Below are 20618 nucleotides of genomic sequence, written 5' to 3'. Positions count from 1 at the left end.
ATTTTTCTAGCAGATTGGTTGTTGCTCCAGATTCCAGCATCTGTAGTCTCTTGTCTGGGAACCAACTGCTGGATTTCTCCTATGTAAAGGAAACTGCATTGTAGGATACTATGTTAGAGAAGACATCACCCAAGTGACTGTTATCCTTTGCTGAATGTTGGCCAAAGGCAAGTTTAACTTTGTGGTATCAATAAAGGAAAAATAAGTTCAAGAAAAAGAAAATCACTGCGATCTATGCCGCACTACTGAAAGGAAAGAAGAAATTTAGTTTAACAAATCTGTTGCCGTGCCCACAGGAGTGAGGCTTGGAAATATTTATCTAAATAAATGTCAAAAGAGGCTAAAAGCTAAACTCTCATTGCAGCAAGAGGTTATAATCTGCTGAACACTAATGTAGTAATATCTGGTTTCAGCTGGTTCTCTCATAATACTCCTCCTGGACTGGGTCAAAATGCACATCTGTCAAGTGGATGCTATGGCTGAGCAGCTCATGGCCACAGATGAGCCCACAGAACACCTGTACTACTGGAATGTGGTAGGTGACGCCTCGCTGTGTGAACTCGGTAGATATGATAGATGGGCTAGTTGTTCTGAAGATGAAATTCCCATGATTGTTAAGTGATTGGGCAGCAAGGCCAACTGCGATGTATTCTGATTAGAAGTGTTGGGAAGGTGGGGGGGGGGGGGGGGGGGGGAGGAGAGGAGGAGGAGTTGGTAAAAAAAAGAGCAAACCTTCTAATCTAAGAACATGAAAATGACAAGGAATTCAACAATTTTTGTCTGGCTTCCTGAAAGAAGAGACGGCAATCCTCCCTGAAATATGCAAGAACACATCTAGAGTGAATGAGGAGCTGAAATTAGCAATTTGTTTAAAGAAAGAGAGAAATTATTGTGAATAAAAATCAAAAATTCCACTCGGTCAGATGACCTGTATCTAAAGGTTTTGGAAGAGGTGGCTGAGGAGATAATAAGTGCAATATTTTGTACCATGTCATCTTTCGCAGATGCATTGGTTCTAGAATAGGTCCACCATAGCATCAAAGGAAAGATGAGATGTAGTTTGACAAATCTGCTGGCATGTTTTGAGGTTGTAACTTACGGCGGCATATTTGGCAGTAGAGTTGCTGCCTTACAGTGCCAAAGACCCTGGTTCGATCCTGACTACGGATGCTAACTGTATGGGATTTTCAGATTTTCCCTGTGACCATGTGGGTTTTCTTTGGGTGCACTGGTTTCCTCCTACATTCTAAAGATGTACAGGTTTGTAAGCTAATTGGCTTCTGTAAATTGTCCCCGTTGTGTAGGATAGACCTAGTGTAAGGGTGATCATTGGTCAGCACGGATTTGGTGTGCTAAGGGGTATCTCTAAAACTAAAAACTAAAACTTGGTAGGTAAAAACTTGCTACTGATGTGCTTAGACCTTCAGAAGGCCTTCAACGAAGTGCCACAGAAGTGGTTATTAAACAAAACTAGTGGCATGGTATTGAGGATTGGTTAACAGACGTAAAACCGAGCAGGAATTATTGGCTCATTCTTGGGTTGGGAAGCTGTGATTAGTGGGTGTAGTAGTGAATGGTTCTGGGGCTTCGGGTGTTGCATCCAAGTATGTCCCCTGGCTGGGATGTCTAGATCCAGTATCCAGACTCCCAAAGTAAGGGCTCAGCCCTTCAACACAGCTGAAAAGATAGTTCTTCAAAGTGAAGGTTGTAAATCATTGGAATTCTCTACCCCCAAGGGACAGTGGTTGCTCATTGGGCGAAAACCCGTGATTGATAGATTTTTGGATATTAATGGTATTTGGAGAGATGAGGCTAGTGATGAGGTACAAAATTAACCCCAGTCTTGTAAAAAGGTAGAGAAGATGTGAGGACCAAATGGCATAATCTTCTGTTTCTTGTTTGTTGTGTTCTGGTGCTCTGCACTGGAAAGTGGGTGTCCAAGTGATCGGGCCTGCTATGGCAATTGGAAACACTGGCCCTATATTGGAAACATGATTGATATGGTCTGGTTCTTCTACTGAGTGAGTAGCTATTTAACAAGAGCATTTACCCATCTTGAGCTGTGTGTGATAAGCTCGATGGGAGTGCTGTTGTGAACAGCAACATTTCTGTATTACTAGTTGCAGGCAGACTGCGAGTTACTGGTATCCTTGTCTGAAAAGGAGAGGGAACTGAAATCTTAGCAGGGAGTGGGTTGAGACCTATCGTAAGAAATGTCTTTGTTTACAGATTACTGGCTACGTACTCCAAAGCCGAATGGGAGAGGCTCGACAGATGCTGGCTAAGAAGGCCTTGCTTGATCCTGCTGGCAGTTCCATGTACAAATGCATGTCTGATCTAATGAGGAAAATGCCCATTTTCGTTGTAAGTTCAAAAACGGATAGTTTCCTTCCTTTCCACCTTGTGGTATTATTCGTTTGCTCTCGGTACTGCAAGAATCATTTCAACCAAGTGGTTGTGATTTGCCAGTTTTTCTCCTTCCTTAAGATGGTGACTCCTTGCTGAAATGTTTCTGCAGCTATTTTTTTTTTTGGCGCTTAAACAATGATCACATGCAAGCTATCAGTGTACTAGCTTTCTCATCTGCTATCCTGTCACCCTTATATTTGTAACATAGAAAGTAGGTGCAGGCGTAGACCATTCGGCCCTTCGAGCTAGCACTGCCATTCAATATGATCATGGCTGATCATCCAGAATCAGTACCCTGTACCTGCTTTTTCCCCATATCATAAAACATAGAAAATAGGTGCAGGAGTAGGCCATTCAGCCCTTCGAGCCAGCACCGCCATTCAATATGATCATGGCTGATCGTCCAAACTCTAACCAGTTCCTGCATTCTCCCCATATTCCTTAATTCTGTTAGCCCTAAGAACTCTATCTAGCTATCTTGAATACATCCAGTGAATTGGCCTCCACTGCCGCCTGTGGCAGAGAATTCCACAGATTCACAACTCTGGGTGAAAAAGTTTTTCCTCATCTCAGTCCTAAATGGCCGACCTCTTATTCTTAAACTGACCCCTGGTTCTGGACTCCCCCAACATGAGGAGCATTTTTCCTGCATCTAGCCTGTCCAATCCCTCAAGAATTTTATGTGTTTCCATAAGATCCCCTCTCATCCTTCTAAATTTCAGTGACTATAAGTCCAGTCGATCCATTCTTTCATCGCATGTCAGTCCCACTATCCGGGGAATTAACCTGGTGAACCTACACTGCACTCCCTCAATGGCAATAATTTCCTTCCACAAATTAGGAGACTAAAACTGCACACAATATTCCAGGTGCAGTCTTACCAGGGCCCTGTACAGGGCCCTGCAGTAATGTTGTGCCTCTCTTTAAGAAGGGTTGTAAGTAAAAGCCTGGAAACTATAGACCAGTGAGCTTGATATATGTGGTGGGCAGGTTACTGGAGAGGATTCCGAGGGATAGGATATATTTGCATTTGGGTAGACTGGGGCTGATTAGGGATAATAAGCACGGTTTTGTACGTGAGAGATCATATCTTACGAATTTGATTGAATTTTAAGGTCATAAGGTTTTGAAGAAGTATCAGAAAGGTTGACGAGGACAAAGCCATAGACATTTTCCATACGTACTTCAACAAGCCATTTGATAAGGTTCCGCAGGGTAGGCTGCTCCGGAAGGTTTGATTGCATGGCATCCAGGGCTTGCCGACTGGATGGAGTATTTTCTTCATGGAAGGAAGTAGAGGGTGATGGTGGGAGATTGTTTTTCAGACTCAAAGCCTGTGACTAGTGGTTTGCCTTGGGGATCGGTGCTGGGCCCATTGCAGTTGTGGTTTATATCAATGCTTTGGTTGAGAATGTACATGGCATAATTAGTAAGTTTGCAAATGCAAAGGGACTTGGGAGTGCTGGTGCAGGATTCCAAAAAGTTAATTTGCAAGTCGAATCGGTAGTAAGGAAGGCATTTATTTCGAGAGGACCAGAATACAAAAACAGGGATGTAATGCTGAGGTTTTATAAGGCGCTGGTCAGATTGCATTTGGAGTATTGTGAGCAATTTTGAGCCCCATATCTGAGGAAGGATGTGGTGATGCTAGCGAGGGTCCAGAGGAGACTTACGAGAATGATCCCAGGAATGAGTGGGTTAACATATGATGAGAGTTTGATGGTACTGGTTCAAAAAAGCAGGATCTTGGATCAACTGGGGAAGTGGGCTGAGGAATAATTAATAGAACGTAATGCAGACAAGTGTGAGATGTTGCATTTTTGGAAGTCAAACCAGGACAGGACCTTCAGCAGGGCCCTGGGGAATAATGTAGAGCAGAGGAATCTAGGAACAAAGGTACATAGTTCCCCAAAAGTGGCATCACAGGTAGATAGGGTGATCAAGAAAGCTTTTGGTACATTGGCCTTCAACAGTCAGGGTGTTGAGTATAGAAGATAGGAAGTTATGTTACAGTTATACAAGACATCGATGATGTGGCAATTGGAGTATTGTGTTCAATTTTGGTCGTCATATGGAGGATGTCATTCAGCTAGAAAAAATGCAGAGAAGATTTACCTGGATGTTGCCAAGACGTGAGCCTGAGCTTTAAGGGGAGGTTGGGCAGGCTAGAACTATCTTCCTTGGACTGCAGGAGACTGAGGGGTGATCTTATAGAGGTATATAAAATCAGGAGGAGATAGACAGACTGTGAAAAATAGACAGACTGTCTATTACCCATACTAGGGGAATCAAGAACTAGAGAACAAAGGTTGAAGGTGAGAGGGGAAAGATTAAACATAAACCTGAGGGGCAATCTTTCACACAGAGGATGGTGGGTATATGAAACAAGCTGTCAGGGCAGGTCATTGAGGATACTATAGCAACATTTAAAAGACATTTGGACGGGTGTACGGATAGGAAAGGTTTGGAAGTATATGGATCCAACGTGGGTTGGTTGGACTACTGTAGATGGGCATCCTGGTTGGCATGGGCAAGTTGGGCTGAACGGCCTGTTTCTGTGCTCTATGACTCTAAATACTGGTTGGCTGGTTTTGGTAGCTTTAGATGTTCCTCTCTGGATATCTTTTGTGATATGCATCAACTGAAAAGTTTGGATATACCCCTCAACATTTCCTAGTCTTGCAACTCCACTGGTAACACAATCATTGTCTAAATATGGGAACTGATACCAGTACATTGTAAGAAAAATACCAACAAATTTGGAGATACTCAACAGGTCAGGTAATATATGGAGATAGATAAACAGATTTAGAGAGATGACCTTTCACTGGGGTTATCCTGAACTATCGCCTTTGGTGAAGGTTTTGGACCTGAAATATTCATTTCTGCTTCATTCCACGAGTATCTCCATTGTTATTTTGTTTCAATTTTGAGCATCTGCGGTATTTGCTTTTTCACCAACAAATAGCATGTTGCAGAGTCCAAAGGCAGTGGTGCTCCTTAAGCACATGTTAAATTTCATCTGAAAAATGTAGGAGCCAAGGTTGGACTAATATTCCTTGCACCTTCTTCCTTTGAACCTAACGAGTCTGTGGTGGACACACCAGCCAAGACTGACTGGGGACATGTGGCAATGCTGGATTATTGTTTTTTTTAATATGGAGTGTATTGTTAACTTTGTATCAGAAAGACGTCGGAGAGAGGAGAACTTCTTGACCCGAAACGTCACCCATTCCTTCTCTCCAGAGATGCTGCCTGTCCCGCTGAGTTACTCCAGCATTTTGTGTCTACCTTCGCATTGATAACGATGTTTAGCCTGACCACCGTTCTATGCTTCGTGCAGAGTACAACACCTCGACTGCTATCCTGGACAAGTCTAGCATCATAGACAAGGGATTCTTCTAGGGTCCTCAATTGTGGTATGATTTGGTCTGATTTTTGGGAATTTCCACATTCAGTTAAGCCCAATGTTAATAATCCAAAAAGTTTTGTTTCGCCACTGAATGTTTAAATTATAGTTCTATGAAAATACCAATGTGCTTAATGGAGCCATGCTTGTGCTTTAAAATAAATTTTCTCTTTCCCCTCTTTAGACTAGCGGTAATCAGTCCCTGACTGAGTTCGAATTGAAATGGCGTCATTGGCAGGAAGAGTGCCAGCAATGCCTGAGAGAGGGAGTCTTCGCATCCAATAAAGATTTACTGCTGATTTGCCAGGTAAGGAAGAGCACAGTTGGGTGTCTGATGGAACCATATACTGAACTGGTACAGGGTCTAGTCTGAATGTCACTCTCAACAGTATTAGGAAAGTCAACAAAAATCCTGGATTTTCTCGCAGACGAAAGCGCACGGTCATATTGGTCACGGGACAAGGCCACTGGCTGTCACTTGTCACACATGGATGGACATCCTGACAAATCATAGAATTATACAGCGTGGAACCGACCTTTTGGCCCAACTTGTCCACGCTGACCATCTACACTAGTCTCACCCTCCTGCACTTGCCCCATAACCCTCTAAACCTATTCTACCCATATACCTATCCCAATGTCTCTTAAATGTTACGATAGTACCTGCCGCTACTACCTCCTTCGGCAGCTCATTCCTGATACCCACCACTCTTTGTGCAAAATAAAAAGTTACCCCTCCAGTTCCTATTAGATCTTTTCTCCCCTCACCTTAAACCCATGTCCTTCTTGAGTCCCTAACCCTGGGCAAAAGACTCTGCATTTACCTGATCTGTTCCTCATGATTTTGTACAACTCTATAAGATCACCCCTCATCCTTGTGTTTTCCAAGGAATAAAATCCGAGCTTGTATTGCAGGGATTGGTGTTGGTTCCACTTGTTCGTTATTTGTATTCACAATTGGATGTGAAGGTAGGTAGCGTGTTACTAAGTTTGCAGGTGGCACTAAAATTGGTGGTATAGTGGACAGTGAAGAAGGTTATCTATGATTACAATGGGAACTTGATCAACTGGGTCGAGGAATGTCAGATGAAGTTTTAATTCAGATATAAATGCGGAGTTTTGCATTTTGGCAAGACGCAGTGTAAATGGTAGGTTCCCGGGGAATAGAAAAACATAGAAAAATAGGTGCAGGAGTAGGCCCTTCGAGCCAGCACTGCTGGAATGTTGTAGAACAGAGCGATCTATGTGTGCAGGTACATAGTTCCCTGAAAGTGGTGATGACAGGAGATGGTTTAGCATGCTTGCCTTCATTGGTCAGGATACTGAGTAGAGGAGTTTGGATGTCAGGTCATGTTAGCTATTCAAGACATTTGAAGTACTATATACAGTGTTGCTTGCCTGGCTATAGGAAGGATGTCATTCAACTGGTACGGTACAAAAAAGTTTTACTGGGATATTAACGGATCTGGAGGATTTGACTTATAAGGAGAGGTTGGATAGGCTGGATCTTTGTAGAGATTTTTAAAACCGTGAGGGGCTTAGATAAGGTGAATCTGTCTTTTCCTCGGATAGAGGAGTCTAAAACTAAAGCACATAGTGTAAGGTGAGAAGGTGTAGATTTAAAAGGACATGAAGGATAGTCGTTTCACAGAGGGTGGTGTATATATGGATCGAGTTGCCAGAGGAAGTGGTAGAGGTGGTTATAATTATGACATTTAAATGGCACATGTACAGGTACATAGGAAAGATTTGGCGCAATATTAGTCGGGAGAGGGCAAGTGGGGTTAGCTTCGTTAGGCAACTTGGCCGGCGTGGATTGTTGGGCCAAAGGGCCTGTTTCCATGCTGTATATGACTGTTCATTAACCAATCAAATAGTTTATCCCAATGGCATTGCTGACATCCTAATAACGAATCCAGTCTTCCCCCACCCTCTTTGCAATTTAAAAAGAGCTTGCTTTCTCTCCTAATTCTGGTGTTTTTGACCAGAATGTTAACTTTGTTTCTTTCTCCACAGATGCTGTCTGATCTGAGAGTTTCCAGCATTTTCTGCTTTAAGTTTAGGCCTCCAGCTCCTGTAGTTTATTGACTTTAATTTTCTTTTAACCTTTTATGACTGTCATTCCATTCATTGATCAGATACTGAATTGGCATCAAGTTTTTTTGCTTGGTTGCTGTCACTAGGTGACAATGTCTTGTAGTCCGATATTGTTCAAAATTATTGGAATGGGTTGGGAAAGGCTTATGGGACCAAATTGAGTCGTTGATTCCCTGTTATGTTCATGAATTGAACTTGGGGAGTATAAGAAAATAACTGCAGATGCTGGTACAAATCAAAGGTATTTATTCACAAAATGCTGGAGTAACTCAGCAGGTCAGGCAGCATCTCCGGAGAGAAGGAATGGGTGACATTTCGGGTCGAGACCCTTCTTCAGACTCAGTCTGAAGAAGGGTCGAGACCCGAAACGTCACCCATTCCTTCTCTCCCGAGATGCTGCCTGACCTGCTGAGTTACTCCAGCATTTTGTGAATAAATACCTGAACTTGGGGAGTGGTCAGCAAAGAGCCATCTGATGGAGTTCTCATTTCACTTCACTGATTAGTGGATTAAAAACTTACCAGAATTTTTCCCTAACGGACTGGATATTTTCTGTTCCCTTTTAAGATTCTCACGGGCAATGAGGATGCCTTGCTTGAGAAGAAGGATCTCATGTCCACTTGGTACCACTTCCTGGTTAGCAAGCTGCTGTTCAGTCACCCATCCATAAAACCCACTGAACTTTATCAATTTGCTGAGGTAAGAATCCCTGTTGTACATGTGTGGTACCTCTGGCGTGAGAGGTAAATGTATGCCACGATAGAACAGTTATCCAAATGAATACTGAATTGGTTAATTGTTCTGTAATCAGGAGGCTGCATGCTATGTTGATATTAAAATTTCAGTATCACTTCTACAATAGGGAATGTTGGGGTGAATTTGGTGAAGTTACGTTAATCCAAATAAGTTACCTTGAACATCATTTTACTTTGTCTGAGATGTGCTACAAAGCTGAGAACTATATCTTCCCCTTTCCTCTATTGTACATAGGTTTGAGTTGATTGTATCTATGTATGGTATGTCTGATCTGTTTGCATAGCATGCAAAACGAAGCTTTTCACTGTACTTCGGTACATGTGACAATAATAAACCTAAACCAATGTTTTTTTTGTCAGCAGTCTAGGATGGGACTTGTAGAGATGCTCGTGACATGAAGCTTACAGTATTGGACTTTACACACAGCATTTGAATTGTCATTTTAGCTCCACTTAAGTTGTAGGTATTGTGTACCAAAGACTGCACACTTGCTGTGCACAGAGTAAAGGTTAGGTGGTGTGATCATGGGTGGAAAACACAATTGGCTTCAGTGGAAGCGAATACTGAGGGTGGTGTTCTAAATCTGAAATGAATGAAAAGCAGAAAATGGTGGTGTGTATTTTAAAAGGTGAAAATTCAGGAATACAATGTGTGGGAAATGAAAAAAAGCAAGGAAATGAATTTTGAGGAATCTTAGCCAGAGTAATTGACAGGGGAAGGAGTATGAGGACCGTGTGTCATGGGAGCTTTTGTTGTGTGGTATGGAGTGACTTGACTGGTGATTCTTCTCCCTGTTGACTCGTACAGGTCTGCTTGGATCACTTCATTCCTTATGGGAGCCGACCTGATCCTCTGGACCATATCCTGTTGGCAGTGTTTGAGTTTAACATCCACCAGGTGTTGAAGGACTGCTGGTGAGCACTCACCCTCTTAGAACACATGGAAACGCTGGCACATTGCACCACTTGTATTACGTTTTGAAAAGCATTTGGGGGGATTTATTTTGAATTCAACCAAAATATTTTTTTAAACTTTCTCACAAATTATTTCTACTTCTCTTTCTGAAGGCACAAGAACAGCCAAAGTCATTAGATATGCGGGTCTTGTATCAGTTCCTGCTCAATCTCCACCCCATTGACTTCCTTGTGGTTTAAGCGTCTGTCAGCCTCAATCTTGAAATATTCAATGATTCCGCCTCCACATTTCTCCGGGGTATAGAATTGTAAAGAGTTGCGAACCTTAATGAAGAAATTCCTCCCTGTCACTGTCTCAAATGCCTGGCTCCTTGTTCTGAAAGTGTGGTGCTTCATTCTTGATATCTCATGGATAGGAAACTTCCTTTCGGCATTTACCCTGTTGATCCTCCTCGGCACCCTGTCTCTTTCTATAAGATCATTCTGCTGAATTGTAGTAATTACAGGCTCTATCTCAACACCCTCTTCATACATCAAGCAGCCTCTCTGCATTTTCTCCAATGCAAGCACATCCTTAAAAACGGAGATGAAAACTGTAACTGATATCCCTACGTCAGTCTCACTGGCATCTTGTAAATTAAAATCAGCAATCCCTACTTTTGTAATCCATCCCTTGCAATAAAGGCTACATTCCAGTAACTTCCTAATTACCGTCCACCTGCATACTAACTTAATTTGTTTCATGTGTTTATCTTTTCACTGCACTGACTTTTGCACTGCACTCATGACCTAATTAAATTATTGCATCGTATGGGAGGCGCATTCCCAATCTCGTTGTACCCCTGTACAATGACAATAAAGATATATTGTATTGTATTGTCCTGCATACTTGTTATCCTTATGGGAAATAGAAGCAAGAGCAGGTCATTTAAAAAAAACTCTTGGGTCTGCTATGTAATGCAGTAAGTTCCTTGTTTGAAAATCCATTTCAAAACTATGTTCTTGCATGATCACATTTCCCTTAGTGTTCAAAAATCTGTCAAACTCTTGAAGAGTGGATTTGTGCGAAGCTGTGTTGCCCCATCTGCCCGTGGTCCAATATTGCTCTTCATCTGGCAGTGCTTCCAGTGGAAAATTCCCTTGCACATTTTCCAATCCCTACGTTGTTGCCCTTCCTGCCGTCCAACGTCCTCTTGCACGTCAAGATCTTTGTTTTCCCAAATTTCTTGTACTGCATCACTGATTTTGATCCTTTAACCTTTGGTCTGGGCCACGGCCTGGGCTCCTTTAGCCTATCTCTCTTTGTAAGATGCTCTTTAAAGCTGTATTGTCGATCATCAGTCTCTTTCTATTGTTGTAGCTAGTGTCAAATATTGTTTAATAATGCTCCTGTGAAAGTATATTGGGCCTGTTTACTTTAATAAATGCCCTACATAAATGCAAACTGTTGTTGACCCAACTATCATCTTTTTACCTTTCATCTTCCTTCCTCTCCACCTCAAGAATTTCCTCTTGTGAATTTTCTTTTCATCCTTCCCCTGTGGTTCGGTTGCTGGATTAACTCATTGTCCAGTCCATTGAATACAATGTTCATTTAAATTCAATTTCTCTAATGTATTTCTGCACAATTAAAACGTAGAGTTATTGTGTAAGTTAGTTGGTGGTAATCAGCATTGCTAATATTACCTTTTGTGTTTTTTCTTGTTTTTAAGAACCTTGCATGTATTCTCAAAAGGATGCAAAGTGCTGGAGTAACTCAGCAGATCAGGCAGCATCTCTGGAGAATATGGATAGGTGATAATCCGTGTCGTCCCTTTTTCAGACTGATTGTAGGACGTGAGGGGGGGGGGGGGGCGGGGGGGGAAAGAAGAAAGCTGGAAAAAGGGCGATGCAGAATGTGGCAGGTCATACCACATACCATGTTCTATGTTCTCCAGAGATGCTGCCGAGTTACTCCAGCACTTTGTGCACATGCAATTCTTTGTTTCTGCATTTTGCCTGTATTCATTTTATTCCAATGTTTCCCATGCTGACTGTTTTGTTTGTTCTCATTTTAGCTTCGTCCTGAACAACTGGTGGTTTGTAGCCCATTTGACAGACCTTTTAGATCATTGCAACCTCCTGCAGTCGCATAATCTTCAGTAAGTGTAAGGGCGGAGGGATTAATTAGAGTAGAGTTGTCACTTCAGTTCCTCATTCTGAGTTTAGGACTTATTTGTGCAATGTGGTGCTTGTAATGGTCTTGTTCTCTAACCTGAGCTGCTGACTGATTGTTGCTTATAAGAATCATAGTTATGGTTAAAAAATTACATTCAGATATTGTGAGAAAGCCTATTTAAGTTATTCCTACTTCCACACCGTTGTTTTGTAACCTTGTTATGGCACTTCTTCCCGGATATACTGGATTTGGGTTGCCTTTAGCCTTTTGGGTAGCCTGTTCCAAACTCTTTCTTCTGTTACTCCCTCCCCCACCACACTTTGGGTGGATGGGGAGGGGGGAATTGTTCAATTATTTTCTCATTGCAGTAAACATGTTGTTTGAGGGCGGTGGCATCTACGGTTCCTTTGACCATGTAGTGTGTTGCTTTGCCAAATACCAACAGACAAAGCACCAGCAATTATAATATAAGACAATAACTGCAGATGCTGGTACAAATCGAAGGTATTTATTCACAAAATGCTGGAGTAACTCAGCAGGTCAGGCAGCATCTCAGGAGAGAAGGAATGGGTGATGTTTTGGGTCGAGACCCCTCTTCAGTCAGGGGGGCGGGACAAAGGAAGGATATAGGTGGAGACAGGAAGATAGAGGGAGATCTGGGGAGGGGAAGAGAGGGACAGAGGAACTATCTAAAGTGGGAGAAGTCGATGTTCATACCACTGGGCTGCAAGCTGCCCAGGCGAAATATGAGGTGCTGTTCCTCCAATTTCCGGTGGGCCTCACTATGGCACTGGAGGAGGCCCATGACAGAAAGGTCAGACTGGGAATGGGAGAGGGAGATGAAGTGCTCGGCCACCGGGAGGCCAGTTTGGCCAACGCGGATCGAGCGCAGGTGTTGAGCGAAGCGATCGCCGAGCCTGCGTTTGGTTTCGCCAATGTAAATAAGTTGACATCTGGAGCAGCGGATGCAATAGATGAGGTTGGAGGAGGTGCAGGTGAACCCCTGTCTCACCTGGAAAGAAGCACCAGCAAGTACATTGTAATAAGGCAGCATAAAGTGTAGATGCAATTGATGATGGGAAGGTTGGTCTGTGTGATAGACTTGACTACATCCGCAACTCTCTGCAATTCCTTGAGGTCTGAGGCAGAATTGTTGCTGCACCTGGAGTATTGTGTGCAGTTTTGGTCTCTTAATTTGAGGAAGGACATTATTGCTATTGAGGGAGTGCAGCATAGGTTAACCAGGTTAATTCCGGGATGGCAGGACTGACATATGATGAAAGAATAGGTCGACTGAGCTTGTATTCACTGGCATTTAGAAGGATGAGACTGATCTTATAGAAACATAACATTCTTAAAGGATTGGTGCAGGAAAATTGATGCAGGAAAATTGTTCCTGATATTGGGGGAATCCAGAATCAGGGTTAACAGTTTAAGAATAAGGGGTAGGCCATTTATGACTGAGATAAGGAAAAACTTTTTCACCCAGAGTTGTGAATCTGTGGAATTATCTGCCACAGAAGGCAATGGAGGCCAATTCACTGGATGTTTTCAAGAGTTGGATTTAGATCTGGCTCGAAGGGCCGAATGGCCTACTCCTGTACCTATTTTCTATGTTTTCTAAACCAAGCTGTGATGAATCCTGTAGGATGATTGGTCCTGTTTCTTATCAACCCCCTCTACCCACTCCACCTTCCCTATACCCATCAAATACCCATGTCCCTTAACTTCACTCCAATCTAAAGCATTGGTTGTGGACTGAGGACAGTGTCACAACAGGGGAACCAACCTCCCAGCCTCTCTTTAAACCTTTTGAAGGCAAGTCTTTAGGTCACCTTAAATTCACTTGGATTTTAATGCTCCTTGTCATTTTGACCTGTGCTTACTGATGGCCTGGACATGCCACATTGCTCTATAATGCAGGAGAGGTTGTGTGCTGGGCTCCCATTGCTCCATGGTGGAGGGGAGAATAGTTTCCCAGTCCTGTCATTCTGTAATGTATGGCTTTGTCTTAAAGCAGTAGAGCATGGAAATAGGCCCTACAGTGCACCTTGTCCAACCAAGTTGGCATACTGGGCTAGTCCTATCTGGTAGCCCATAGCCTTCCAAATTCTTCCTGTCCATAAATCTGTCTGATGGGACCAGTGTTAAGAAGGGTCCTGATCCAAAATGTTACCTATCCATGTTCTCTAGAGATGCTGCCTGACCTGCTTCCAGCAGTTTGTGTCCTTTTTTGTAAACCTTCATCAGCAGTTTTTTGTTTCTACATGTTTCTGGCCAAATGTTTTTCAGAATGTTCTACAGCTTCCTCTGACTACTCATTCCAGATATGATATACTCTCTGTGAAAAGGTTGCCCCTAAAATCCCTCTTCAATCACCCTTAAGCTTATGCTCTCTAGTTTTAGAATGATCCTAACCTGGGGAAAAGGCAGTGTTCACTTTATCCATGCCCCTCATGATTTTGTACACTTCAATAAGGTCACCCCTCAACTTCCTATGGGCCAAAGAAAAAAACCTGTGCTGTCCAACCACTCCTCTCACTCAAGCCTGCAAGCTCTGGTATCATCCTGGTGAATATTTACCGCACTTGACAACTTAATCACATCCTTCCCAAATTGTAAGTGTGGTCTCACCAACAACTTGTACTCTATGCCACTCCCAATGAAGGCTAGTGTGCCAAATGCTGCCTTCACCACATTTTCTTCCTGACTCGCAATAGGAACCATGCACCTGCCCTCCCAGATCTTTCTGTTCTACAACACTCTCCAGGGCTCTGCCATTTACTGTGTAAATGCCTGGTCCCCTGATTTCTGTAGTGCTGTGTTGGGGAGTGAGGTAAACCCCTCCTCTTGCATCTGATCCTGTTCTCCCTCTGAAATTGGATGTTCTATATTGTGTGACTTTCTCCCCAAACCAGGGGCGGTGGGATATATCCGGGCTGCCTTCGCTGTGATTCAACTCGGAGAATCCATGAGTCAATGATCAGTTTTTGATTTTCTATAGATTTGGGTTTTGGATGTTGGGGATATGTAGACATAGCACTTTGAAATACCTGTTTATCGTAAAGGGAACCAATTTGAGAAGGGATTAAACATTCAAGAAGAAGGCAGGCAGCATGACTAATCGGTTCATTCTCAGGATAAGTTCTGACCCATAACTGTTAACAATTTAGTGAGATTTTGTGCTGGATGAAGGTTTTGATGTGTTTTACGTTGGATTTATTTCATTACAGTTTTGGGTCAAATCTTCGTGAATTCCTCATTCTGGAGTATGCTTCAGGACTGTCCAGTCACCACAGGTGAGTCACCTGGATTAGCTTCTATAACAACACTCTTCCAGATCTTGCCGTGCTGTTTGCTATGAATAGTCTGTGCTTTCTGTTGAGTGATGCCCACCTTTTGGTTGGATGATTTCAGCCTGTGGCAGCTGGCCGTGGACTACTTCGACCACTGTCCGGACATGGGCCGTGTGTACCTGGAGCTTTTCATCGAGCGTATTCCCCTCACCACGGAACGCAAGGCACTGAAGGTGCTGAGAATATGTGAGCAGCGGCAGATGACTGAGCAAGGTGATGTCTATTTTGCTGAACCTTAGGAGGAGAGCTCTGGTCTCCATTCCTCATGTTTAAGAAGGGGAGAAAATCCAGGGAATTATAGGCCAGTGATCCTCGCGTCTGTGGTAGGGGAGCTATTGGAGAGTATTCTTCGAGATAGACTTTAGGGACAGTCAAGAGTGGCTTTGTCCGCAGAGTTCATATGTTACTACCTTGAGTTTTTGGAGAGGGTTTACGGAAGTGATCAATGAGGCCAGCAGATTTGTCTACATGGATTTTAGAGATACAGCATGGAAAAGGGCCTTTCGGCCCACCTAGTCCACGCCGAACAACAATCACCCGTACCCAAGTTCTATCCTACACACGAGGGACAATTTACAGAAGCCAATTAACCTACAAACCTGCGCGTCTTTGGAATGTGGGAGGAAACCGGAGAACCCAGAGAAAACTCGAGCGTTCACAGGGAGAACGTTCAAACTCCATACAGACAGCACCCGTAGTCAGGATCGACAACTGAGTCTTTGGCGCTGTGAGGCAGCAGCTCTGGCGCTGTGCCACTGGTGTGCTCAAATTACTCATGGAAACAGGGTCCTTGGGATTTTCTGAGGGGGCGAGATGCTTACACATGGAGTCGGAACACCTTTTGATTTTTGAATTCTAAGAGCTTGAGTTCATGTAGCCTGAACCAGGCTGCACTATGTGGGAACTGCAGGAAAAATTCCCTTTTTAAGGTGCTATTTCAACTTCCAGGCTGTGCCCCAAAGAGTTCCCACTCCACCTCCCTCAACAAACAGTTCATGTTGGCACCACCTTTCATCCTGCCTCCTTGCCCTTGCTGGGCATTAGTAGTACGCTTTGTCCAACAAAGGTTAGCAAGCACAATTTGCAAGGTATCTCAACCTTGATTTTCCTTTCCATGATGCCACAGTCCCACTCAAAGACCCACTACCCACCTTCCCCTTACTGCTTCTGCATATTATCCAATGATTCCCCCCCCCCCCCCCCCCCCCTCATCCCAGGGATCTTTACCATCCCATCTAATTTAGCTTCAGCCCCAATGATCTCTTTTGATTGTGTTGTTCTCTTCAAGCCCAAGCCTTGCGCTGCAAACTAGCTCAGGGTGTGGCCTTTGATCTAAGTCTGCTCTGTCTCATGTGGCGATTGTGTGGATCTTCCTGCAGTGAGAAGCATCTGTAAAATCATGGCCATGAAAGCGCTGCGCAGCAATCGTCTGGGATCGGCGCTGTCCTGGAGCGTTCGTGCCAAGGACTCCTTCTTTGCAACTCTCATCTCTGACAGGTGTGTGAATGTTAGTGGCGAGTTGCGAACGATCAGAGGCATCACCCTCGTTCTCCTGCATTTTGTGCCCAACCCTGCTGGAGATGCCCACTGACTGGCTCACGTGGCAAACATCTGCTGGCAGATGTTTAGACTGAAAGGCATGGCAAAACACGTTGCCGCCCCAGGCTGCTGCATACCCGCTGAATTGTTGGACTTAGTGGTCATGAGCCATCAAAGGACTTTTAGTCCACGTCCTCTGCCCATGAAAGCGACAGGGCAGCTGATGGCTGCTCTCCCCTCGGGGCTCTGAAGCTCGTCGCAATTCCTCCCTACTGCTCAGGATCCTGGTGTGGCCCATCACCAACTTGGTCATGGGAGTGAAGGACCAGACCACAGATGTGTACACCATTCTGTTACACCCCCCCCCCCCCTCTTCACCAAGGGGCCAGATCCTCACTGCTGCAACAGTACACTCACTATTTCTTACCCTGGTTTATTTTGTCATAATCTCCTTGTGAGAGATTTTGACACTGAGGGAAGTAGCAAATGCTTTTGGGGGACGAGTACATTGAGGTCAGTGTGAGGCAATGGGTATAGCATGTTACAGTATTCTACACTTCTGTCGTGTTTGCTGTCTCCCCTGCGGATTATGAATAGACTGGTGCTCACAAATCCATATATCCCAGGCGCTTGCAACCAGCTGACAGGGTAGATTGTCAATTGCAGCAATTACTTTGCTATATTGTGTTCATAAAAGCTTTTGTTTGTTTTTAGGTTACTGCAGGATTATTCGATCAAAGGAAGCTTTTCTGACTTCGACTTAATCAGCAATCTAGGCTCATCAATGCTGTTGAGTGACCGGCTCACCTTCCTGGGTAAGCAGGCAGTGTACAACCATTTGCACACGTTTTCTACCATCTTTTGAGATATCAAAGTTGCCTTAGTATATCAATCTATTAATTTCCGGATTAACATTGCTTTGTTTATGACGTGGGACAGAGGGTTTAATTTCAGCATTGAACAAGGTAGTGAGTATTTGATGCTGTGTTCTGATTTCATTAGCGCAGAACCTACTCTGGTGCAAATGATCACATTCCCCGATTGCAAATATGACAATTTCTTCTTTACTGCTGAAATGAAATGTTATGGCTCAATGGTTTCTTTATTATCACGTGTACCAAGGTACAGTGAAATACTTTTTTTGCATAGAGATCCGCAAGACTATTATCCTCGTACATAAACACAACCCCCAGTTAGTACAAAATACAGAACATCCCACTGAGCTCCATATGCAAGAGGTGCCATTTTGGTGCCAATTTACCATCCCAGCTGCAGCTGGCCACAAAGGCCCATTGTAGCCGTCGCCTCTATTGTCCCTCTCCTCGCCCTCTCCAGCCCTTGTTTCCCAATGGGCACATCCTGCAGCCGACCTTGAGGTTGTGGAAGGTAAGGCCCCCCGGTGTGTCCAGTGTCCGTCGCGTTTCACGTCACCCTCCGATTCCCGGTCTTCAGGGACCTGGCTCAGCAGCCTTCCCTCGCTGGGCGGATTCCCGGTTCCGTGGTGGGCATGCCAGGCCTGCAATTGGGATATAGTTGCGGCTCGCCAGGCCGAGCCCCAGGCTGCTGCAGGGCCTCCAGTGGCCCACTCCACCGTCAAGGCCCTGCGCTGTCTGTCTCCTGCCACCGTAGTCCATGATCTCATTGGTTATTTCAGGGTTTTGAAACTGAAATTGTCCTCATCAACCACCATCTTCCCTTCCTTCCATAATCTTAACACTCAAGCCATTGCTCCCTGTTCTATGCATAATAAGAGACCCCAAGAAAAGATTGATCATAGAATTTCAAATTCAATTCAAAGGCGGGAAACTTGGGTCTGAAACTAACGAATGAAACTTAAATAAAAGCAATTACAGTGGTACCAGGACAGAGCTAATTAAGCTGGACTGGGAAAATAGATTAAAGGATCAGCAAAGGCAGACTTTTAAGGTTTGTAAATCTCACCAAAGATATATTTAGGTGAGGAAGACAGATTCTACGAGAAGGATGCACAGTTGGGCTATCTTGAGTAAATTAAGAATGGTGCCAAATTAAAAGAAGACATGCATTATTGTCCTGGAGATTACCGGCAGTCTCTGCGTTACGTAAGGGTACAATTCCCGAGAACTGTCTGTAAACAGATTTTTGTTCTCTTAAGACAGGAACAAATAAATTTCCCCCGAGACTAAGATAAAATCCCATCACCTGTAATAGTGGAGGCTCCCCTTCCTGATGTACTACTTTGTTTTATCTCATTACAACATCATATTGTCCTCCATTTTATTTATGCTATCAAAGCATTTATGGGACAATTTGCTTTAAATTGGATTTCCTTAAATTACATCTTCTATAATCTTGGTCTTCCATAATCCTTGCATTGGTAAACTTGGGGAATTTTTAGACATTTTCAATAGATGAACATAGATTACAGTACAAAAACAGGCTCTTAAATCCACAATGTCTGTGCTGAATAGGAAGCCAAATTAAACTAATCCCTTCTGCCTGCACATGATCCACCTCCCCCAGCATACTGCATATTCATGTGCCAACCTAAAAGCTTCTTAAACCCCACTATTATGTGTGCTTCCGCCACTACCGCTGACAGCGGGTTCCAGATACCTACCACACTTGCCCACACATCTCCTAACTTTCCCCTCCCACCTTAAAACTGTGCCTCTGGTATTTGACATTTCCACCCTGGGGGAAAAGGTTCTGACTGTCTACCCTATCTATGCCTTCTGGAATTTTATAAACTTCCATCAAGTCTCCCCTTAGATATCCATGGTTCTAGAAAAAACATTCCAAGTGTACCAATCCTCTCCTTATAGCTAAGACTGTCTCATCCAGTCAGCATTCTGGTGAACCTCTTCTGCACTCCATTCAGTCTCCACATATTTCCTCCAATGTGGCAACCAGAACTGCACATAATTCTGCAAATACAGACTAAGTAAACTTTTATACTTTTTTTTAATATTGGCTGTCAGTAGCGTATGAAGGATAAGAGTACTGAGACTTTGCACAATCTGCATTCATGACTTGGTTGAAGGGACTGAGTGCATGCTGAGGAGTTTTGAGGGCGTGCAGCATAGGTTCACTAGGTTAATTCCCGGAATGGCGGGACTGTCGTATGTTGAAAGGCTGGAGCGATTGGGCTTGTATACACTGGAATTTAGAAGGATGAGGGGGGATCTTATTGAAACATATAAGATAATTAGGGGATTGGACACATTAGAGGCAGGAAACATGTTCCCAATGTTGGGGGAGTCCAGAACAAGGGGCCACAGTTTAAGAATAAGGGGTAGGCCATTTAGAACGGAGATGAGGAAGAACTTTTTCAGTCAGAGAGTGGTGAAGGTGTGGAATTCTCTGCCTCAGAAGGCAGTGGAGGCCAGTTCGTTGGATGCTTTCAAGAGAGAGCTGGATAGAGCTCTTAAGGATAGCGGAGTGAGGGGGTATGGGGAGAAGGCAGGAACGGGGTACTGATTGAGAGTGATCAGCCATGATCGCATTGAATGGCGGTGCTGGCTCGAAGGGCTGAATGGCCTACTCCTGCACCTATTGTCTATTGTCTAAAACAGGAGTAAGATGGTTGGCAAGTTGTACTGGGAGATATGGAATCTGCAGAGAAATATGGGTAGGTGAAGTGAGTGGGCAGTAAGGATCAAGTGGGAGAAAATGGGAGATTATCAGCTCTGGAAAGAAGAGCGAAAAAGCAAATTTGTTTAAATTAAATAAGCTTCAAAATGCTGAAGGTTAGAGGGATGTGGGGTTCTGGCCCATGAAGCACAAAGTTAGCATACAGGTTCCACAAATTATGATGAGGTCTAATAGAATGATGCCTCATTCTGAAGAGTTTGGTATAAGAGGTACACTAAGGAACAATGTACAGAATCCAACTAACACCACGTGGTCACAGCAAAAACATTGCAAACTCTGTACCGATGACAATCTTCTGGATCAATCTACCACAAAGGACTTTAGTAAACTCTGTGGACAACAACGAC

The 20618-nt window shown here is 43.8% G+C and overlaps 1 protein-coding gene across 1 annotated transcript in view; it reads left to right on the top strand.

The window, feature by feature from the left end:
• The window catches only part of nup85 (nucleoporin 85), a 42720-nt gene that overhangs the window by 18857 nt on the left and 3245 nt on the right, over positions 1–20618 (top strand). The window contains exons 8-17 of the mRNA XM_078401221.1: positions 414–535; positions 2230–2364; positions 6003–6125; positions 8483–8614; positions 9479–9585; positions 11643–11726; positions 14977–15042; positions 15161–15312; positions 16479–16596; positions 17353–17453. Of these exons, the coding sequence (XP_078257347.1) occupies positions 414–535; positions 2230–2364; positions 6003–6125; positions 8483–8614; positions 9479–9585; positions 11643–11726; positions 14977–15042; positions 15161–15312; positions 16479–16596; positions 17353–17453 (1140 nt within the window). The remainder of the gene's footprint in view (positions 1–413; positions 536–2229; positions 2365–6002; positions 6126–8482; positions 8615–9478; positions 9586–11642; positions 11727–14976; positions 15043–15160; positions 15313–16478; positions 16597–17352; positions 17454–20618) is intronic.

The sequence above is a fragment of the Rhinoraja longicauda genome, chromosome 6, assembly GCF_053455715.1.
Source record: "Rhinoraja longicauda isolate Sanriku21f chromosome 6, sRhiLon1.1, whole genome shotgun sequence".
NCBI lineage: Eukaryota > Metazoa > Chordata > Chondrichthyes > Rajiformes > Arhynchobatidae > Rhinoraja > Rhinoraja longicauda.
This window is presented reverse-complemented; position numbering and strand designations above follow the sequence as displayed.